The 25000-nt window shown below is 47.0% G+C and overlaps 1 protein-coding gene across 1 annotated transcript in view; it reads left to right on the top strand.

Annotated features, from left to right (window-relative positions):
- LOC124032132 (CD82 antigen-like) overlaps window positions 1-25000 on the top strand; it is a 61578-nt gene that overhangs the window by 16566 nt on the left and 20012 nt on the right. The window contains exon 3 of the mRNA XM_046344265.1: window positions 6112-6184. Within this exon, the coding sequence (XP_046200221.1) occupies window positions 6112-6184 (73 nt within the window). The remainder of the gene's footprint in view (window positions 1-6111; window positions 6185-25000) is intronic.

Below are 25000 nucleotides of genomic sequence, written 5' to 3'. Positions count from 1 at the left end.
CTCTCCCAGACAGACTGACTCTCTACCTCTCCTCGCCCAGACAGACTGACTCTACCTCTCCTCCCCCATACATACTGACTCTACCTCTCCCAGACAGACTGACTCTCTACCTCTCCTCCCCCAGACAGACTGACTCTACCTCTCCTCCCCCAGACAGACTTACTCTACCTCTCCTCCCCCATACATACTGACTCTCTACCTCTCCTCTCCCATACATACTGACTCTACCTCTCCTCCCCCATACATACTGACTCTCTACCTCTCCTCCCCAGACAGACTGACTCTACCTCTCCTCCCCCATACATACTGACTCTACCTCTTCTCCCCATACATACTGACTCTACCTCTCCTCCCCCATACATACTGACTCTACCTCTCCTCTCCCATACATACTGACTCTACCTCTCCTCCCACATACAGACTGACTCTCTACCTCTCCTCTCTCATACATACTGACTCTACCTCTCCTCCCCCAGACAGACTGACTCTACCTCTCCTCCCCCAGACAGACTGACTCTACCTCTCCTCCCCCAGACAGACTGACTCTGCCTCTCCTCTCCCAGACAGACTGACTCTACCTCTCCTCCCCCATACATACTGACTCTACCTCTCCTCTCCCAGACAGACTGACTCTCTACCTCTCCTCGCCCAGACAGACTGACTCTACCTCTCCTCCCCCATACATACTGACTCTACTCTCTCCCAGACAGACTGACTCTCTACCTCTCCTCCCCCAGACAGACTGACTCTACCTCTCCTCCCCCAGACAGACTTACTCTACCTCTCCTCCCCCATACATACTGACTCTCTACCTCTCCTCTCCCATACATACTGACTCTACCTCTCCTCCCCCATACATACTGACTCTCTACCTCTCCTCCCCAGACAGACTGACTCTACCTCTCCTCCCCCATACATACTGACTCTACCTCTTCTCCCCATACATACTGACTCTACCTCTCCTCCCCCATACATACTGACTCTACCTCTCCTCTCCCATACATACTGACTCTACCTCTCCTCCCACATACAGACTGACTCTCTACCTCTCCTCTCTCATACATACTGACTCTACCTCTCCTCCCCCAGACAGACTGACTCTACCTCTCCTCCCCCAGACATACTGACTCTACCTCTCCTCTCCCAGACAGACTGACTCTACCTCTCCTCCCCCAGACAGACTGACTCTACCTCTCCTCCCCCAGACAGACTGACTCTACCTCTCCTCCCCCAGACAGACTGACTCTACCTCTCCTCCCCAGACAGACTGACTCTGCCTCTCCTCTCCCAGACAGACTGACTCTACCTCTCCTCCCCCATACATACTGACTCTACCTCTCCTCTCCCAGACAGACTGACTCTCTACCTCTCCTCGCCCAGACAGACTGACTCTACCTCTCCTCCCCATACATACTGACTCTACCTCTCCTCTCCCAGACAGACTGACTCTCTACCTCTCCTCCCCAGACAGACTGACTCTACCTCTCCTCTCCCAGACAGACTTACTCTACCTCTCCTCCCCCATACATACTGACTCTCTACCTCTCCTCTCCCATACATACTGACTCTACCTCTCCTCCCCCATACATACTGACTCTCTACCTCTCCTCCCCAGACAGACTGACTCTACCTCTCCTCCCCCATACATACTGACTCTACCTCTTCTCCCCATACATACTGACTCTACCTCTCCTCCCACATACAGACTGACTCTCTACCTCTCCTCTCTCATACATACTGACTCTACCTCTCCTCCCCCAGACAGACTGACTCTACCTCTCCTCCCCCAGACAGACTGACTCTACCTCTCCTCTCCCATACAGACTGACTCTCTACCTCTCCTCTCTCATACATACTGACTCTACCTCTCCTCTCCCAGACAGACTGACTCTCTACCTCTCCTCTCCCAGACAGACTGACTCTCTACCTCTCCTCTCTCATACATACTGACTCTACCTCTCCTCCCCCAGACAGACTGACTCTCTACCTCTCCTCTCTCATACATACTGACTCTACCTCTCCTCCCCCAGACAGACTGACTCTACCTCCTCTCCCTCAGACACTGACTCTACTTCTCCTCCCCAGACAGTCTGACTCTACCTCTTCTTCCCCAGACAGACTGACTCTACCTCTCCTCCCTCAGACAGACTCTATGTCTCTTCCCCCAGACAGACTGACTCTATGTCTCCTCCCCCAGACAGACTGACTCTACCTCTCCTCCCCCAGACAGACTGACTCTACATCTCCTCCCCCAGACAGACTGACTCTACCTCTCCTCCCCCAGACAGACTGACTCTACCTCTACTCCCCCAGACAGACTGACTCTACCTCTCCTCCCCCAGACAGACTGACTCTACCTCTTCTCCCGCAGACAGACTGATTCTACCTCTATTCCCCCAGACTGACTCTACCTCTCCTCCCCCAGACAGACTGACTCTACCTCTCCTCCCCCAGACAGACTGACTCTACCTCTCCTCCCCCAGACAGACTGACTCTACCTCTCCTCCCCCAGACAGACTGACTCTACCTCTCCTCCCCAGACAGACTGACTCTACCTCTCCTCCCCAGACTGACTCTACCTCTCCTCCCCCAGACAGACGGACTCTACCTCTCCTCCCCCAGACAGACTGACTCTACCTCTCCTCCCCCAGACAGACTGATTCTACCTCTCTTCCCCCAGACTGACTCTACCTCTCCTCCCCCAGACAGACTGACTCTACCTCTCCTCCCCAGACAGACTGACTCTACCTCTCCTCCCCCAGACAGACTGACTCTACCTCTCCTCCCCCAGACAGACTGACTCTACCTCTCCTCCCCCAGACAGACTGACTCTACCTCTCCTCCCCCAGACAGACTGACTCTACCTCTCCTCCCCCAGACAGACTGACTCTACCTCTCCTCCCCCAGACAGACTGACTCTACCTCTCCCCCCCCAGACAGACTGACTCTTCCTCTCCTCCCCCAGACAGACTGACTCTCCCATTGTCTCTCTGTCTGTCTCTCACGCTGTCTGTCTCTCTCGCTGTCTGTCTGGTCTGTCTCTCTCTGTGTCTGTCCGTCTCTCTCGCTGTCTGTCAGTCTCGCTGTCTGTCTGGTCTGTCTCTCTCTGTGTCTGTCTCTGTGTCTGTGTCTGTGTCTGTCTCTGTGTCTGTCTGGGTTAATATGTGGTGGTGGAGGGGTGTGGGGTTTCCATTTCCAGGCCAGGGGAGGTGGTGAATTAGCGGGACCCTCTCATCATTTGGGGAGACCTCCCTAGAGACCTCCTAGACATAGTCCCTCTAAATTACACATGGGGTCTGTACTTAGACTTCTTTATAGCCTTGTTACCAGGGAGATGGTGCCACTAGCGCTAGAGGCTAGTGAGTGTTCTGGGCCTGAAATGAGAATCAAAGGAAAACCTCAGATCAGGTCCAGACCTCTTAGTTCTGGTCTAGACTCACTGTCTGTTACTAGTCTAGCTCCCTTTCAGCTGTTCAGCCTCTCTCTTGTGCCGGTTTCCTGAACACACAACCTAGAACTTCCTGGTGTAAAAAAGCACTTTGAAGATTTTACTTAATCTGTATCTGGGAAACTGTCCTTCTATGTGTTCAGTTAGTCTGAGTCTGATTAGAGAGAGAGGCAAAGAGAGATGGAGTGAGAGGATCTTATCAGTCCCAGTTGGGAGAGAGAGGGGAGGGAGGGGGGAGAGGGAGGAGAGGAGAGAGAGAAAGGGGAGAGAGTGGAGGGAAGGGAGAGAGGAGAAAGAAGAGATAAGAGAGGGGAGGGGAGAGAGAGAGACGGAGAGGCAGAGAGAGATGGGACAGAGAGATGGGACAGAGAGAGAGACGGAGAGAGACGGAGAGAGGCGGAGAGAGGCAGAGAGAGAGAGAGGCAGAGAGAGAGAGAGGCAGAGAGAGAGAGAGGCAGAGAGAGAGAGAGGCAGAGAGAGAGAGAGGCAGAGAGAGAGAGGCAGAGAGAGGCAGAGACAGAGAGGCAGAGACAGAGAGGCAGAGACAGAGAGGCAGAGACAGAGAGGCAGAGACAGAGAGGCAGAGACAGAGAGGCAGAGACAGAGAGGCAGAGACAGAGAGGCAGAGACAGAGAGGCAGAGACAGAGAGGCAGAGACAGAGAGACAGAGAGGCAGAGACAGAGGGGCAGAGAGGCAGAGACAGAGGGGCAGAGAGGCAGAGACAGAGGGGCAGAGACCGAGAGACAGAGACAGAGGGGCAGAGACCGAGAGACAGAGAGGCAGAGAGAGAGGGGACAGAGAGAGAGGCAGAGAGGCAGAGAGAGAGGGGACAGACAGGCAGAGAGAGAGGGGACAGAGAGAGAGACAGAGAGGCAGAGAGAGAGGGGACAGAGAGAGAGAGACAGAGAGAGAGAGACAGAGAGGCAGAGAGAGAGAGAGACAGAGAGGCAGAGAGAGAGGGGACAGAGAGAGAGGCAGAGAGGCAGAGAGAGAGGGGACAGACAGGCAGAGAGAGAGGGGACAGAGAGAGAGAGACAGAGAGAGAGAGACAGAGAGGCAGAGAGAGAGAGAGACAGAGAGGCAGAGAGAGAGAGAGACAGAGAGACAGAGAGAGAGGCAGAGAGACAGAGAGACAGAGGTAGAGAGGTAGAGAGGCAGAGAGACAGAGAGAGAGACAGAGAGAGAGACAGAGAGAGAGACAGAGAGAGAGACAGAGAGAGAGACAGAGAGAGAGACAGAGAGAGAGACAGAGAGAGAGACAGAGAGAGAGACAGAGAGGCAGAGATACAGAGAGAGAGACAGAGATACAGAGACAGAGAGAGACAGAGAGAGACAGAGAGAGAGAGACAGACAGATACAGAGGCAGAGATACAGAGAGACAGAGAGGCAGAGATACAGAGAGACAGAGAGAGAGAGACAGACAGATACAGAGGCAGAGATACAGAGAGACAGAGAGAGAGATACAGAGACAGAGAGAGACAGAGAGGCAGAGAGGCACAGAGAGACAGAGAGACAGAGAGACAGAGAGAGAGAGAGACAGAGAGACAGAGAGACAGAGAGACAGAGAGACAGAGAGGCACAGAGACAGAGAGACAGAGAGACAGAGAGACAGAGATACAGAGAGACAGAGAGGCAGAGAGACAGAGAGACAGAGAGGCACAGAGAGACAGAGAGAGAGAGACAGACAGATACAGAGGCAGAGATACAGAGAGACAGAGAGACAGAGAGAGACAGAGAGAGAGATACAGAGACAGAGAGACAGACAGATACAGAGGCAGAGATACAGAGAGACAGAGAGGCAGAGAGACAGAGAGACAGAGAGGCACAGAGAGACAGAGAGACAGAGAGGCACAGAGAGACAGAGAGACAGAGAGACAGAGAGAGAGAGAGACAGAGAGACAGAGAGACAGAGAGACAGAGAGACAGAGAGGCACAGAGACAGAGAGACAGAGAGACAGAGAGACAGAGATACAGAGAGACAGAGAGGCAGAGAGACAGAGAGACAGAGAGGCACAGAGAGACAGAGAGACAGAGAGGCACAGAGAGACAGAGAGACAGAGAGGCACAGAGAGACAGAGAGACAGAGAGACAGAGAGACAGAGAGACAGAGAGACAGAGAGACAGAGATACAGAGAGACAGAGAGGCAGAGAGACAGAGAGACAGAGAGGCACAGAGAGACAGAGAGACAGAGAGGCACAGAGAGACAGAGAGACAGAGAGACAGAGAGAGAGAGAGACAGAGAGACAGAGAGACAGAGAGACAGAGAGACAGAGAGACAGAGAGACAGAGAGACAGAGAGAGAGAGAGAGAGAGAGAGAGGCACAGAGAGACAGAGAGAGAGACAGAGAGAGAGAGAGGCACAGAGAGACAGAGAGGCACAGAGAGAGAGAGAGGCACAGAGAGACAGAGAGACAGAGAGAGAGACAGAGAGAGAGAGAGGCACAGAGAGACAGAGAGACAAAGAGACATAGGTAGAGAGGTAAGAGAGGTAAGAGAGGCAGAGAGATCGAGTGCATTCTCACCCTCTGTCTTGTTTTCCAGTGTTTTATCTCACAGATCTGGTATCTGCACTGACCTCTATATTTTCAGTTGTCTACTTGGCGGCCTTATATACTGTAGCTACTGTTAAGCAAAATGTGTGAACTTCTGTGTCCTCTGTAGATCTGTGGAGTGTTGATCATGAGCTTTGGACTGTGGGTCCTTCTGGATAACCAGAGCTTTATCACTGTTCTGCGTAAGTTACACACACACACACACACACACACACACACACACACACACACACACACACACACACACACACACACACACACACACACACACACACACACACACACACACACACACACACACACACACACACACACCACACCACACCACACCACACCACACCACACCACACCACACCACACCACACACACACCACACACACACCACACACACACCCACACACCTACACCACACACACTGCACAACACAACACACACACAGACACAGCAGTCTGTTCTGATACTTGTAAGTCAATGTGAGGATTGAAAAGTGTGCTTATCAGATCCTAAACCGTTACTACCCCAGTGTGTGTCCAATCCTAAACCCTTAGCCCAGACTGTGTCCAATCCTAAACCTTTAGCCCAGACTGTGTCCAATCCTAAACCCTTAGCCCAGACTGTGTCCAATCCTAAACCTTTAGCCCAGACTGTGTCCAATCCTAAACCTTTAGCCCAGACTGTGTCCAATCCTAAACCCTTAGCCCAGACTGTGTCCAATCCTAAACCCTTAGCCCAGTCTGTGTCCAATCCTAAACCCTTAGCCCAGTCTGTGTCCAATCCTAAACCCTTAGCCCAGTGTGTGTCCAATCCTAAACCCTTAGCCCAGTGTGTGTCCAATCCTAAACCCTTAGCCCAGTCTGTGTCCAATCCTAAACCCTTAGCCCAGTGTGTGTCCAATCCTAAACCCTTAGCCCAGTGTGTGTCCAATCCTAAACCCTTAGCCCAGTCTGTGTCCAATCCTAAACCCTTAGCCCAGTGTGTGTCCAATCCTAAACCCTTAGCCCAGTCTGTGTCCAATCCTAAACCCTTAGCCCAGTGTGTGCAGTTAATGTGATTTTATCTTACTGGCCCCATTCCCACGAACCCCACCCCAAGGGAAAAGGGCTATTATCTCAGAGCAGAGGGATGTAGGCACTGAAACTAAAACGTGACCCTCACTGGAAAGCATGTGGTACGCTGTGGTACACTCAACCACTATATATCCATCTGGTACACTCAACCACTAGATATCCATCTGGTCACTCAACCACTAGATACTATATATCCATCTGGTCACTCAACCACTAGATATCCATCTGGTCACTCAACCACTAGATATCCATCTGGTACACTCAACCACTAGATATCCATCTGGTCACTCAACCACTAGAAACTAGATATCCATCTGGTCACTCAACCACTAGATATCCATCTGGTCACTCAACCACTAGATATCCATCTGGTCACTCAACCACTAGATACTATATATCCATCTGGTCACTCAACCACTAGAAACTAGATATCCATCTGGTACACTCAACCACTAGATATCCATCTGGTCACTCAACCACTAGATATCCATCTGGTCACTCAACCACTAGATATCCATCTGGTCACTCAACCACTAGATATCCATCTGGTCACTCAACCACTAGATATCCATCTGGTCACTCAACCACTAGATACTATATATCCATCTGGTACACTCAACCACTAGAAACTAGATATCCATCTGGTCACTCAACCACTAGATATCCATCTGGTCACTCAACCACTAGATATCCATCTGGTCACTCAACCACTAGATACTATATATCCATCTGGTACACTCAACCACTAGATATCCATCTGGTACACTCAACCACTAGATACTATATATCCATCTGGTACACTCAACCACTAGATATCCATCTGGTCACTCAACCACTAGATATACATCTGGTCACTCAACCACTAGATACTATATATCCATCTGGTCACTCAACCACTAGATATACATCTGGTCACTCAACCACTAGATATACATCTGGTACACTCAACCACTAGATATCCATCTGGTCACTCAACCACTAGATATACATCTGGTCACTCAACCACTAGAAACTAGATATCCATCTGGTACACTCAACCACTAGATATACATCTGGTCACTCAACCACTAGATATACATCTGGTCACTCAACCACTAGATATACATCTGGTCACTCAACCACTAGATATACATCTGGTACACTCAACCACTAGATATACATCTGGTCACTCAACCACTAGATATACATCTGGTACACTCAACCACTAGATATCCATCTGGTCACTCAACCACTAGATATACATCTGGTCACTCAACCACTAGAAACTAGATATCCATCTGGTACACTCAACCACTAGATATACATCTGGTCACTCAACCACTAGATATACATCTGGTCACTCAACCACTAGATATACATCTGGTCACTCAACCACTAGATATACATCTGGTACACTCAACCACTAGATATACATCTGGTCACTCAACCACTAGATATACATCTGGTACACTCAACCACTAGATACTAGATATCCATCTGGTCACTCAACCACTAGATACTATATATCCATCTGGTACACTCAACCACTAGATATACATCTGGTCACTCAACCACTAGATACTATATATCCATCTGGTACACTCAACCACTAGATATACATCTGGTCACTCAACCACTAGATACTATATATCCATCTGGTACACTCAACCACTAGATACTATATATCCATCTGGTCACTCAACCACTAGATATCCATCTGGTCACTCAACCACTAGATATACATCTGGTCACTCAACCACTAGATATCCATCTGGTCACTCAACCACTAGATATCCATCTGGTCACTCAACCACTAGATACTATATATCCATCTGGTACACTCAACCACTAGATACTATATATCCATCTGGTACACTCAACCACTAGATACTATATATCCATCTGGTACACTCAACCACTAGATACTATATATCCATCTGGTACACTCAACCACTAGATACTATATATCCATCTGGTCACTCAACCACTAGATACTATATATCCATCTGGTCACTCAACCACTAGATACTATATATCCATCTGGTACACTCAACCACTAGATACTATATATCCATCTGGTCACTCAACCACTAGATATCCATCTGGTCACTCAACCACTAGAAACTAGATATCCATCTGGTACACTCAACCACTAGATATCCATCTGGTCACTCAACCACTAGAAACTAGATATCCATCTGGTCACTCAACCACTAGATATCCATCTGGTCACTCAACCACTAGAAACTAGATATCCATCTGGTCACTCAACCACTAGATATCCATCTGGTCACTCAACCACTAGATATCCATCTGGTCACTCAACCACTAGATACTATATATCCATCTGGTACACTCAACCACTAGATACTATATATCCATCTGGTACACTCAACCACTAGATATACATCTGGTCACTCAACCACTAGATATCCATCTGGTACACTCAACCACTAGATATACATCTGGTCACTCAACCACTAGATACTATATATCCATCTGGTACACTCAACCACTAGATATCCATCTGGTCACTCAACCACTAGATATCCATCTGGTCACTCAACCACTAGATATACATCTGGTCACTCAACCACTAGATACTATATATCCATCTGGTCACTCAACCACTAGATATACATCTGGTCACTCAACCACTAGATATACATCTGGTACACTCAACCACTAGATATCCATCTGGTACACTCAACCACTAGAAACTAGATATCCATCTGGTCACTCAACCACTAGATATCCATCTGGTCACTCAACCACTAGATATCCATCTGGTACACTCAACCACTAGATATCCATCTGGTCACTCAACCACTAGATACTATATATCCATCTGGTCACTCAACCACTAGAAACTAGATATCCATCTGGTCACTCAACCACTAGATATCCATCTGGTCACTCAACCACTAGAAACTAGATATCCATCTGGTCACTCAACCACTAGATATCCATCTGGTACACTCAACCACTAGATATCCATCTGGTCACTCAACCACTAGAAACTAGATATCCATCTGGTCACTCAACCACTAGATATCCATCTGGTCACTCAACCACTAGAAACTAGATATCCATCTGGTACACTCAACCACTAGATATCCATCTGGTCACTCAACCACTAGATATCCATCTGGTCACTCAACCACTAGAAACTAGATATCCATCTGGTACACTCAACCACTAGATATCCATCTGGTCACTCAACCACTAGAAACTAGATATCCATCTGGTACACTCAACCACTAGATATCCATCTGGTCACTCAACCACTAGATATCCATCTGGTCACTCAACCACTAGATACTATATATCCATCTGGTACACTCAACCACTAGATATCCATCTGGTACACTCAACCACTAGAAACTAGATATCCATCTGGTACACTCAACCACCAGATATCCATCTGGTCACTCAACCACTAGATATCCATCTGGTCACTCAACCACTAGAAACTAGATATCCATCTGGTACACTCAACCACTAGATATCCATCTGGTACACTCAACCACTAGATATCCATCTGGTCACACAACCACTAGATACTATATATCCATCTGGTACACTCAACCACTAGATATCCATCTGGTACACTCAACCACTAGAAACTAGATATCCATCTGGTACACTCAACCACTAGATACTATATATCCATCTGGTACACTCAACCACTAGATATCCATCTGGTACACTCAACCACTAGAAACTAGATATCCATCTGGTACACTCAACCACTAGATATACATCTGGTCACTCAACCACTAGATATCCATCTGGTCACTCAACCACTAGATATCCATCTGGTCACTCAACCACTAGATATCCATCTGGTACACTCAACCACTAGAAACTAGATATCCATCTGGTACACTCAACCACTAGATATCCATCTGGTACACTCAACCACTAGATATCCATCTGGTCACTCAACCACTAGATACTATATATCCATCTGGTCACTCAACCACTAGATATCCATCTGGTCACTCAACCACTAGAAACTAGATATCCATCTGGTACACTCAACCACTAGATATCCATCTGGTCACTCAACCACTAGATATCCATCTGGTACACTCAACCACTAGATATCCATCTGGTCACTCAACCACTAGATACTATATATCCATCTGGTCACTCAACCACTAGATATCCATCTGGTCACTCAACCACTAGAAACTAGATATCCATCTGGTACACTCAACCACTAGATATCCATCTGGTCACTCAACCACTAGATATCCATCTGGTACACTCAACCACTAGATATCCATCTGGTCACTCAACCACTAGATACTATATATCCATCTGGTCACTCAACCACTAGAAACTAGATATCCATCTGGTCACTCAACCACTAGATATCCATCTGGTCACTCAACCACTAGAAACTAGATATCCATCTGGTCACTCAACCACTAGATATCCATCTGGTACACTCAACCACTAGATATCCATCTGGTCACTCAACCACTAGAAACTAGATATCCATCTGGTCACTCAACCACTAGATATCCATCTGGTCACTCAACCACTAGAAACTAGATATCCATCTGGTACACTCAACCACTAGATATCCATCTGGTCACTCAACCACTAGATATCCATCTGGTCACTCAACCACTAGAAACTAGATATCCATCTGGTACACTCAACCACTAGATATCCATCTGGTCACTCAACCAATAGAAACTAGATATCCATCTGGTACACTCAACCACTAGATATCCATCTGGTCACTCAACCACTAGATATCCATCTGGTCACTCAACCACTAGATACTATATATCCATCTGGTACACTCAACCACTAGATATCCATCTGGTACACTCAACCACTAGAAACTAGATATCCATCTGGTACACTCAACCACCAGATATCCATCTGGTCACTCAACCACTAGATATCCATCTGGTCACTCAACCACTAGAAACTAGATATCCATCTGGTACACTCAACCACTAGATATCCATCTGGTACACTCAACCACTAGATATCCATCTGGTCACACAACCACTAGATACTATATATCCATCTGGTACACTCAACCACTAGATATCCATCTGGTACACTCAACCACTAGAAACTAGATATCCATCTGGTACACTCAACCACTAGATACTATATATCCATCTGGTACTCTCAACCACTAGATATCCATCTGGTACACTCAACCACTAGAAACTAGATATCCATCTGGTACACTCAACCACTAGATATACATCTGGTCACTCAACCACTAGATATCCATCTGGTCACTCAACCACTAGATATCCATCTGGTCACTCAACCACTAGATATCCATCTGGTACACTCAACCACTAGAAACTAGATATCCATCTGGTACACTCAACCACTAGATATCCATCTGGTACACTCAACCACTAGATATCCATCTGGTCACTCAACCACTAGAAACTAGAACTCCATCTGGTCGGACAACACGCACACTCACCAGGATTTCATAGCATCACTTCAAAATTCGATAAACGTATATTTTGACGTGTTCATTCTCCATGGTTACAGGGTTAAAACGGAAACCACTCAAAAGGATTAAGTGTAGGTATTCATTCCGATGGTGAGGGATAGGTCAGGGCTATGATTTGGGGACGGCTTAAAACAAAATCATTTAAATCAGTGTACTCTTTTCCATCAAGTATCATCAAGTATTCTACCGGCTTGCTAGAGAATTGCTAAACTGCTACCCGTTTGTACCCGTGCTGGGCAATAGTTCTTACTGTTTTCGGTGAGCGCCCAGGAAGACATACATATAAATCATATATCCTGTTGCCTAGTCACATTATACATACCAGTGCATTCAGGAGGTATTCAGAGCCTTTGACTTTGTCCACATTTCATTACGTTACTGCCTTATTCTAAAATGGATTAAATCGCCCCCCTCATCAATCTACACATAATGATAATGACAAAACAAAAACAGGTTTTTAGAAATGTTTGCAAATGTATATATATATATACAAATATGTATGTATAAATATATATATATATATATTTACATAAGTATTCAGACCATTTGCTATGAGACTCGAAATTGAGCTCGGGTGCATCGTGTTTCCATTGATCATCCTTGAGATGTTTCTTCAACTTGATTGGAGTCCACCTGTGGTCAATTAAATTGATTGGACATGATTTGGAAAGGCACACACACCTGTCTATATAAGGTCCCACAGTTGACAGTGCATGTCAGAGCAAAAATACAAGCCATGAGGTCGAAGGAATTGTCCGTAGAGCTCCAAGACAGGATTGTGTCGAGGCACAGATCTGGGGAAGGGTACCAAAACATTTCTGCATCATTGAAGGTCCCCAAGAACACAGTGGCGTCATTATTAAATGGAAGAAGTTTGGAACCACCAAGACTCTTCCTAGAGCTGGCCGCTCGGCCAAACTGAGCAATCAGGGAGAAAGTGACCAAGAACCCGATGGTCACTCTGACAGAGCTCCAGAGTTCCTCTGTGGGGATGGGAGAACCTTCCAGAAGGACAACCATCTCTGCAGCACTCTACCAAGGAGGCCTTTATGGTAGAGTGACCAGACAGAAGCCACTCCTTAGTAAAAGGCACATGACAGTCCGCTTGGAGTTTGTCAAAAGGCACCTAAAGGACTCTCAGACCATGAGAAACAAGATTCTCTGGTCTGATGAAACCAAGATTGAACTCTTTGGCCCATCTGGAGGAAACCTGGCACCATCCCTACAGTGAAGCATGGTGGTGACAGCATCATGTCTGGAGGAAACCTGGCACCATCCCTACAGTGAAGCATGGTGGTGACAGCATCATGTCTGGAGGAAACCTGGCACCATCCCTACAGTGAAGCATGGTGGTGACAGCATCATGTCTGGAGGAAACCTGGCACCATCCCTACAGTGAAGCATGGTGGTGACAGCATCATGTCTGGAGGAAACCTGGCACCATCCCTACAGTGAAGCATGGTGGTGACAGCATCATGTCTGGAGGAAACCTGGCACCATCCCTACAGTGAAGCATGGTGGTGACAGCATCATGTCTGGAGGAAACCTGGCACCATCCCTACAGTGAAGCATGGTGGTGACAGCATCATGTCTGGAGGAAACCTGGCACCATCCCTACAGTGAAGCATGGTGGTGACAGCATCATGTCTGGAGGAAACCTGGCACCATCCCTACAGTGAAGCATGGTGGTGACAGCATCATGTCTGGAGGAAACCTGGCACCATCCCTACAGTGAAGCATGGTGGTGACAGCATCATGTCTGGAGGAAACCTGGCACCATCCCTACAGTGAAGCATGGTGGTGACAGCATCATGTCTGGAGGAAACCTGGCACCATCCCTACAGTGAAGCATGGTGGTGACAGCATCATGTCTGGAGGAAACCTGGCACCATCCCTACAGTGAAGCATGGTGGTGACAGCATCATGTCTGGAGGAAACCTGGCACCATCCCTACAGTGAAGCATGGTGGTGGCAGCATCATGCTGTGGGGATGTTTTTCAGAATCAAGGGAAAGATGAACGGCGCAAAGTACAGGGAGATCCTTGATGAAAACCTGCTCCAGAGTGATCAGGACCTCAGACTGGGGCGAAGGTTCACCTTCCAACAGGACAACGACCCTAAGCACACAGCCAAGACAATCCAGGAATGGCTTTGGGACAGTCTCACTAACCCTGTTCATAGACAGTGTCACTTCCCTAGAGTGACACACACACACACACACACACACACACACACACACACACACACACACACACACACACACACACACACAAGTCTCTGAATGTCCTTAAGAGGCCCAGCCAGAGCCCGGACTTGAACCCGATCGAACATCTTTGGAGAGACCTGAAAGTAGCTGTCCAACCTGACAGGGCTTGAGAGGATCTGCAGAGAAGAATGGGAGAAACTCCCCAAATACGGGTGTGCCAAGTTTGTAGCGTCATACCCAAGAAGACTCGAGGCTGTAATCGCTGACAAAGGTGCTTCAACAGTACAGAGTAAAGTGTCTGAATACTTATGTAAATGTCATATTTCTGTTTTTAATTTGTAATAAATGTGAAAAAAATGTATAAACATCTGTTTTTGCCTTGTCATTTGGGCTATTGTGATGTCATTTTGGGCTATTGTGATGTCATTTTGGGCTATTGTGATGTCATTTTGGGGTATTGTGATGTCATTTTGGAGTATTGTGATGTCATTTTGCGTTATTGTGATGTCATTATGGGGTATTGTGATGTCATTATGGGGTATTGTGTGTAGACTGATGAGGGGGAAAACAATGTAATCTATTTTAGAATAAGACTGTAATGTAACAAAATGTGGAAGAAGTCAAAGGGTCTGAATACTTTCTGAATGCCCCGTAAATCAACGTTCTCAGACCACAGGGGGAAGTGACAGGCTCTCTTGATAGGTTAGTTATCAGACCATCTCAAGGAGTCACATCCTGTGTTTGAGAATAGCATCTTACATCACACCTACTAACCCTGTTCATAGACAGTGTCACTTCCCTAGAGTGACACACACACACACACACACACACACACACACACACACACACACACACACACACACACACACACACACACACACACACACACACACACACACACACACACACACACACACACACACACACACACACACACACACACACACACAGATGTTGTCAGGTCTGTTTCGCGTGAGGAGGTAACAGAGATGCCCACCACCATTCCCACACTAGTTGTTTGTTTCCAAATCCACCTAACCCTCTGAGCCAGATCTCACTGGTCTCTCCAAATCCACCTAACCCTCTGAGTCAGATCTCACTGGTCTCTCCAAATCCACCTAACCCTCTCTCACTGGTCTCTCCAAATCCACCTAACCCTCAAATCTCTGGTCTCTCCAAATCCACCTAACCCTCTGAGTCAGATCTCACTGGTCTCTCCAAATCCACCTAACCCTCTGAGTCAGATCTCACTGGTCTCTCCAAATCCACCTAACCCTCTGAGCCAGATCTCACTGGTCTCTCCAAATCCACCTAACCCTCTGAGCCAGATCTCACTGGTCTCTCCAAATCCACCTAACCCTCTGAGTCAGATCTCACTGGTCTCTCCAAATCCACCTAACCCTCTGAGCCAGATCTCACTGGTCTCTCCAAATCCACTTAACCCTCTGAGTCAGATCTCACTGGTCTCTCCAAATCCACCTAATCCTCTGAGTCAGATCTCACTGCTCTCTCCAAATCCACCTAACCCTCTGAGCCAGATCTCACTGGTCTCTCCAAATCCACCTAACCCTCTGAGCCAGATCTCACTGGTCTCTCCAAATCCACCTAACCCTCTGAGACAGGAGTCTATATTTAGGCTTAGGGGCCTAAGTAATGAGATGCGACAGAGAAGAGTTTGACAAGTAACAACAAGAACTGTGTTTTCCCAGATCGCTCAGTGACACACACACACACACACACACACACACACACACACACACACACACACACACACACACACACACACACACACACACACACACACACACACACACACACACACACACACACACACACACACACACACAAAACTGGACCTGCTTCCCAGACCTCTCAGACTGGGTCCTCTATCTTCTCTGGTCATGTATCTAGTTGCAAGTCTCCCTCCAAAAAGAGGTTACTCATCTCAAGGGACTTTCCTGGCCAAAATAAAGAAGGCTAAATGATTTATTTCACTAAGAGAGAGAGAGAGATTCTAAGAGAGAGAGATTCTGGAATGACTGCCACTGTATCACATCCAAGGCCACTGACTGTTGATTGGAGACTGCTGTTTAGGCTATCTTTTAGCTGGGCTGGCGTCCACAACTGCTGATCTGGGATCAGTTCCCCTCTGTTCATAGGTTCTTATTCAGTATGATCTTAAACTGATCCTAGATCAGCCCTCGTACTCTGAGACATTTTTGTAAATATGGGTCTGACTGGATGTTCCAACCAAGGTCAGTGTCGAGCTTATCGTTGGCCAGGAAGGGACATAACACAGAGCACAGCCCGTCCTCTTCATCATCCTCTTCATCATCCGAGAACGGCAGCTCAGACCCACTGTTATTTATTATCCAGCTGTTCCTACAGATTACATCCTGTATGCTTCCCCTGCTTCCTGGGACCGACCTTGAAGATAGCCCTTCCTTCTCCTCCTCCATGGGACGGGCTCCTATTCTGTCTACCCTCCTCCTCCTATCCATTTATTTTTTATTTTACCTTTATTTAACTAGGCAAGTCAGTTAAGAACAAATTCTTCTTTTCAATGACGTCCTAGGAACAGTGGGTTAACTGCCTGGTCAGGGGCAGAACGACAGATTTGTACCTTGTCAGCTCAGGGATTTGAACTTGCAACCTTCCGGTTACTAGTCCAAAGCTCGAACCACTAGGCTACCCTGCCGCTTTCTACTCCTCCTCCCTCCTCCTATCCATATCCCCTTTCTCCTCCTCCTATCCATATCCCCTTTCTCCTCCTATCCATATCACCATTCTCCTCCTCCTATCCATATCCCCTTTCTCATCCTATCCATATCCCCTTTCTCATCCTATCCATATCCCCTTTCTCCTACTCCTATCCATATCCGCTTTCTACTCCTCCTCCTCATCCTATCCATATCCCCTTTCTCCTCCTATCCATATCCCCTTTCTCCTCCTCCTATCCATATCCCCTTTCTCCTCCTATCCATATCCCCTTTCTCCTCCTATCCATATCCCCTTTCTCCTCCTCCTATCCATATCCCCTTTCTCCTCCTATCCATATCCCCTTTCTCCTCCTATCCATATCCCCTTTCTCCTCATCCTATCCATATCCCCTTTCTCCTCCTATCCATATCCCCTTTCTCCTCCTCCTATCCATATCCCCTTTCTCCTCCTATCCATATCCCCTTTCTCCTCCTTTCCATATCCCCTTTCTCCTCCTCCTATCCCATATCCCCTTTCTCCGCCTATCCATATCCATATCCCCTTTCTCCTCCTCCTCCTCCTCCTATCCATATCCCCTTTCTCCTCCTCCTCCTCCTATCAATATCCCCTTTTTCCTCCTCCTCCTCCTATCCATATCCCCATTTCTCCTCCTCCTATCCATATCCCCTTTCTCCTCCTCCTCCTACCATATCCCCATTTCTCCTCCTCATCCTATCCATATCCCCCTTCTCTTCCTCCTCCTATCCATATCCCCTTTCTCCTCCTCCTATCCATATCCCCTTTCTCCTCCTCCTCCTATCCATATCCCTTTTCTCCTCCTCCTCCTACCATATCCCCATTTCTCCTCCTCATCCTATCCATATCCCCCTTCTCCTCCTCCTCCTATCCATATCCCCTTTCTCCTCCTCCTATCCATATCCCCTTTCTCCTCCTCCTCCTATCCATATCCCTTTTCTCCTCCTCCTCCTATCCATATCCCCTTTCTCCTCCTCCTCCTATCCATATCCCCTTTCTCCTCCTCCTCCTATCCATATCCCTTTTCTCCTCCTCCTCCTATCCATATCCCCTTTCTCCTCCTCCTCCTATCCATATCCCTTTCTCCTCCTCCTCCTATCCATATCCCCTTTCTCCTCCTCCTCCTATCCATATCCCCTTTCTCCTCCTCCTCCTATCCATATCCCCTTTCTCCTCCTCCTCCTATCCATATCCCCTTTCTCCTCCTCCTCCTATCCATATCCCCTTTCTCCTCCTCTACAGAGCTGCATCCCACTGTAACTAACTAGCAGTAGCAGGCCCACTGTAACTAACTAGCAGCAGCAGGCCCACTGTAACTAACTAGCAGCAGGCCCACTGAAACTAACTAGCAGCAGCAGGCCCACTGTAACTAACTAGCAGGAGCAGGCCCACTGTAACTAACTAGCAGCAACAGGCCCACTGTAACTAACTAGCAGCAGCAGGCCCACTGTAACTAACTAGCAGCAGCAGGCCCACTGTAACTAACTAGCAGCAGCAGGCCCACTGTAACTAACTAGCAGCAGCAGGCCCACTGTAACTAACTAGCAGCAGCAGGCCCACTGTAACTAACTAGCAACAGCAGGCCCACTGTAACTAACTAGCAGCAGCAGGCCCACTGAAACTAACTAGCAGCAGCAGGCCCACTGTAACTAACTAGCAGGAGCAGGCCCACTGTAACTAACTAGCAGCAACAGGCCCACTGTAACTAACTAGCAGCAGCAGGCCCACTGTAACTAACTAGCAGCAGCAGGCCCACTGTAACTAACTAGCAGCAGCAGGCCCACTGTAACTAACTAGCAGCAGCAGGCCCACTGTAACTAACTAGCAGCAGCAGGCCCACTGTAACTAACTAGCAACAGCAGGCCCACTGTAACTAACTAGCAGCAGTAGGCCCACTGTAACTAGCAAGCAGCGGCAGGCACACTGTAATTAACTAGCAGTGGCAGGCCCACTGTAACTAACTAGCAGCAGCAGGCCCACTGTAACCAACTAGCAGCATCAGCAGGCCCACTGTAACCAACTAGCAGCAGCAGGCCCACTGTAACTAACTAGCAGCGGCAGGCCCACTGTAACTAACTAGCAGCGGCAGGCCCACTGTAACTAACTAGCAGCAGCAGGCCCACTGTAACTAACTAGCAGCAGCAGCAGGCCCACTGTAACCAACTAGCAGCAGCAGGCCCACTGTAACTAACTAGCAGCGGCAGGCCCACTGTAATTAACTAGCAGCGGCAGGCCCACTGTAACTAACTAGCAGCAGCAGGCCCACTGTAACTAACTAGCAGCAGCAGGCCCACTGTAACTAACTAGCAGAGGCAGGCCCACTGTAACTAGCAGCAGCAGACCCACTGTAACTACCTAGCATCAGCAGGCCCACTGTAACTAACTAGCAGCAGCAGGCCCACTGTAACTAACTAGCAGCAGCAGGCCCACTGTAACTAACTAGCAGCAGCAGGCCCACTGTAACTAACTAGCAGCAGCAGGCTCCTCTGATTATTATATTTTCTTTTCGACACAAATCCTAGACTCTACAATGTTTCGAAAGCGTCTCACAGGGATGCTGGCCCATGCTGACTCCAATGCTTCCAAAAGTTGGGTCAAGTTGGCTGGATGTCCTTTGGGTGGTGGAACATTCTTGATACACACACGGGAAACTGTTGAGCGTGGAAAAACCCAGCAGCGTTGCAGTTCTTGACACAAACCGGTGCACCTGGCACCTACTAACATACTCAGTTCAAAGGCACTTGAATATTTTGTCTTGCCCCACTCAGTCTCATTTGTCTCAATACTTAAAAAAGCTTCTTTAACCTGTCTCGTCACCTTCATGTTCCTGAGTGGCGCAGTGGTCTAAGGCCCTGCATCGCGGTGCAAGAGGCATCACTACAGTCCCATTTTTTATTTTATTTATTTTATTTCACCTTTATTTAAACCAGGTAGGCTAGTTGAGAACAAGTTCTCATTTACAAATGCGACCTGGCCAAGATAAAGCAAAGCAGTGTGACACAGACAACACAGAGTTACACATGGAGTAAACAATAAACAAGCCAATAACACAGTAGAAAAAAGGAAGTGTATATACAGTGTGTGCAAAAGGCATGAGGAGATAGGCAATAAATAGACCATAGGAGCGAATAATTACAATTTAGCAGATTGACACTGGAGTGATAAATGAGCAGATGATGTGCAAGTAGAGATACTGGTGTGCAAAAGAGCAGAAAAGTAAATAAAAACAGTATGGGGATGAGGTAGGTAGATTGGGTGGGCTATTTACAGATGGACTATGTACAGCTGCAGCGATCCGTTAGCTGCTCAGATTGCTGATGTTTAAAGTTGGTGAGGGAAATAAAAGTCTCCAACTTCAGCGATTTTTGCAATTCGTTCCAGTCACTGGCAGCAGAGAACTGGAAGGAAAGGCGGCTAAAAGAGGTGTTGGCTTTGGGGGTGACCAGTGAGATTTACTTGCTGGAACGTGTGCTACGGGTGGGTGTTGTTATCGTGACCAGTGAACTGAGATAAGGCGGAGCTTTACCTAGGATAGACTTATAGATGACCTGGAGCCAGTGGGTCTGGCGACGAATATGTAGCGAGGGCCAGCCGACTAGAACATACAGGTCGCAGTGGTGGGTGGTATAAGGTGATTTGGTAACAAAACGGATGGCACTGTGATAGACTGCATCCAGTTTGCTGAGTAGAGTGTTGGAAGCCATTTTGTTGATGACATCGCCGTAGTCGAGGATCGGTAGGATAGTCAGTTTTACTAGGGTGAGTTTGGCGGCATGAGTGAAGGAGGCTTTGTTGCGAAATAGAAAGCCGATTCTAGATTTGATTTTGGATTGGAGATGTTTAATATGAGTCTGGAAGCAGAGTTTACAGTCTAACCAGACACCTAGGTATTTATAGTTGTCCACATATTCTTGGTTGGACCTGTCCAGGGTGGTGATGCTAATCGGGCGGGCGGGTGGGGGCAGCGAACGGTTGAAAAGCATGCATTTGGTTTTACTTGCGTTTAAGAGCAGTTGGAGGCCACGGAAGGAGTGTTGTATGGCATTGAAGCTCGTTTGGAGGTTAGTTAGCACAGTGTCCAAGGAAGGGCCAGAAGTATACAGAATGGTATTGTCTGCGTAGAGGTGGATCAGGGAATCGCCCACAGCAAGAGCTACATCATTGATATATACAGAGGAAAGAGTCGTCCCGAGAATTGAACCCTGTGGCACCCCCATAGAGACTGCCAGAGGTCCGGAAAACATGCCCTCCGATTTGACACACTGAACTCTGTCTGAAAAGTAATTGGTGAACCAGTCATTAGAGAAACCAAGGCTATTGAGTCTGCCGATAGGAATACGGCGATTGACAGAGTCGAAAGCCTTGGCCAGGTCGATAAATACGGCTGCACAGTCCTGTCTTTTATCGATGGCGGTTATGATATCGTTTAGTACCTTGAGCGTGGCTGAGGTGCACCCGTGACCGCCTCTGAAGCCGGATTGCACAGCGGAGAAGGAACGGTGGGATTAGAAATGGTCAGTGATCTGTTTGTTGACTTGGCTTTCGAAGACTTTAGATAGGCAAGGCAGGATGGATATAGGTCTGTAACAGTTTGGGTCTAGGGTGTCACCTCCTTTGAAGAGGGGGATGACCGCTGCAGCTTGCCAATCTTTAGGGATCTCGGAAAGAGAGGTTGAACAGGCTGGTAATAGGGGTTGCAACAATGCCGGCGGATAGTTTTAGAATTGAGAGGGTCCAGATTGTCTTGCCCAGCTGATTTGTATGGGTCCAGGTTTTGCAGCTCTTTCAGAACATCTGCTCTCTGGATTTGGGTGGAGAAGCTGGGGAGGCTTGGGCGAGTAGCTGCGGGGGGGGGGGGCATCTAGCTTAGACTTCAATCTAAATTACATAACAACAAAAAAATCAGCATCAAAATCCATCAGTTTAAACAGTTGACGTCGGAAGTTTACATACACCTTAGCCAAATACATTTAAGCTCCGCCCCCGTCCCCCATTCTCTATCTGATGGATCAATTTCCCCTTTCTGAATGTTCTTTATTCCAAAAGTATTTTCCTGTTTTACTGGATGGAGACATTAGAGAGAGAGAGAGAGAGAGAGACGAGAAAGTTAGGAGGAGAGATGGTGTGCGGCGTGGGTTGGATTCTAACCCAATCCAACATCAGCATGTAGGCAGCTACTTTAACCCACTAGACCACCTCGTCTCAGCCCACACTGAATGTTCTCTCTCTAATATCAGAGACACGCTGTTAGCAGTTACCATAGTGACAAGAAACACAAGAGTTCATCATCGGAGCGGCTCGTCGGAGCACAGCTTGGTGTGTATATTTTAACAGAAGACCTTGGCCTTGGTTAGGGAGCTCTATCACAGATGATTAATGCCAAAACACAGAAATATTTTTTTCAGTTTACACTCTCACACTAAGTTGGAAACGCGACGTACTAGATCCATACTACAGGTTGAATTTGGGTTCAATGCCAAATTGCTGCATAATCAGTTTAGCTTATCAGGTTTTTGTTTTTTCTTTACACAGTTTACACTTAGCCTAAACAACATCTTAGTGAGGTTAACATGTGATATATTATATCCATCTTACAGGTTGAATTTTAGTTCGATGTCAAGTCGGTGTGTTTAATTTGAAGCTTTCCTTTTGTTTCTCTGTATACAGACTAAATACGTGAAAATGTTTAAGCAGCTAATCCTGCTATGCCGAAAAACTCCCCCTGAGGGTGTGAACTGCTGTCTTAAAGGGCACTAGAACTCACTGAAACCTGGTTGTTTCCACGGAAACGTCTATTTAAAGAGACGGTTTAGAACCATAGCGAATATGGTGCCATTTGGGACGAAGCTCTGAACTGTCTCTTTAAATGGACGTTTAAAAAAGTTCCAATGGAAGTTCCAATGGAAGGAGACTTGCATGGAAACGTGCCACGGTACAAGACAGAGCAGAACACATGCTGACTGACTACATAAACCACTAGAGATTCCACACAGATGAGTGTGCATCTGCTTCTGAAGCTCTGCAACACAGATGTGCATTCTGAGAATAGTTGACTAATCTAAAGGCTTTGAAAACGTCCTCCTTTTTACAATTTAACGAGCTGTGAAAGGAAGTCTGCGTCCTTGCAAGTTTCAACGTTTTGTTTGCTACGTTTTCTGTCACCAACAAACCTTTGACAAAGGAAGCATTGGGCTGATCTCTGTCGGTCCACTGCAGCTCTTACTTCACATGCTTTGAGGCCTACAGTACAGCTCACAAGTGTTCAGAATAAGTGTTCAGAACAAGTGTAAGTGTTCAGAACAAGTGTTCCTCTCTCGCCGCCGTGGGTCTGTGTTTTGTGGTGAGAGGCTGCTGTCGGCTGATGCCTAGCGCTGTAGGACACGTGTAGCTTACATCTATGTTCTCTGTGTGACATTTCTTTCACACAAACCCTGTAGCTAGCCTTTCTGTAACTAGCCCTTCATGTGTACACACACTAGAGGTTCGACTGATTATGATTTGTCAACGCAGATACCGATTAATCGGACAATTTTTATGCATATATTTGTAATAATGACAATTACAACAATAATAAATTAACACTTTTATTTCAACTTAATATAATACATAAATAACATCTATTTAGTCTCAAATAAATAATGAAACATGTTCAATTTGGTCTAAATAATGCAAAAACAAAGTGTTGGAGAAGAAAGTAAATGTGCAATATGTGCCATGTAAGAAAGCTAAGGTTTCAGTTCCTCAGAGCATGAGAACATATGAAAGCTGGTGGTTCCTTTTAACTCGAGTCTTCAATATTCCCATGTAAGAAGTTTTAGGTTGTAGTTATTATAGGACTATTTCTCTCTATACCCTTTGTATTTCATATACCTTTGACTATTGGATGTTCTTATAGGCACTTGAGTATTGCCAGCCTAATCTCGGGAGTTGATAGGCTTGAAGTCAATGCTTGAAGCACAGCGAAGAGCTAACGCAGGAAAGTGCTGTTTGAATGAATGCTTACGAGCCTGCTGCTGCCTACCACAGCTCAACTTTCCTAACTTTCCTTACTGCAATACAAAAATCAATCAAATGTATTTATAAAGCCCTTCTTACATCAGCTGATATCTCAAAGTGCTGTACAGAAACCCAGCCTAAAACCCCCAACAGCAAGCAATGCAGGTGGAGAAGCACAGTGGCTAGGAAAAACTTCCTAGAAAGGCCAAAACCTAGGAAGAAACCTAGAGAGGAACCAGGCTCTGAGGGGTGGCCAGTCCTCTTCTGGCTGTGCCGGGTGGAGATTATAACAGAACAGACCTATATAGAACCAGGTCATCTAGGTTATATGTGTATGTATATAGACCTATATAGAACCAGGCAAAGAGTGGTTACTTTGAAGAATCTCAAACATAAAATATATTTTGATTTGTTTAACACTTTTTTGGGGGGGGGTTTACGACGTTACTCCATATGTGTTATTTCATATTTGTGATGTCTTCAGTATTATTCAACAATGTAGAAAATA

The sequence above is a fragment of the Oncorhynchus gorbuscha genome, linkage group LG01 (assembly GCF_021184085.1).
Source record: "Oncorhynchus gorbuscha isolate QuinsamMale2020 ecotype Even-year linkage group LG01, OgorEven_v1.0, whole genome shotgun sequence".
Classification (NCBI taxonomy): domain Eukaryota; kingdom Metazoa; phylum Chordata; class Actinopteri; order Salmoniformes; family Salmonidae; genus Oncorhynchus; species Oncorhynchus gorbuscha.
This window is presented reverse-complemented; position numbering and strand designations above follow the sequence as displayed.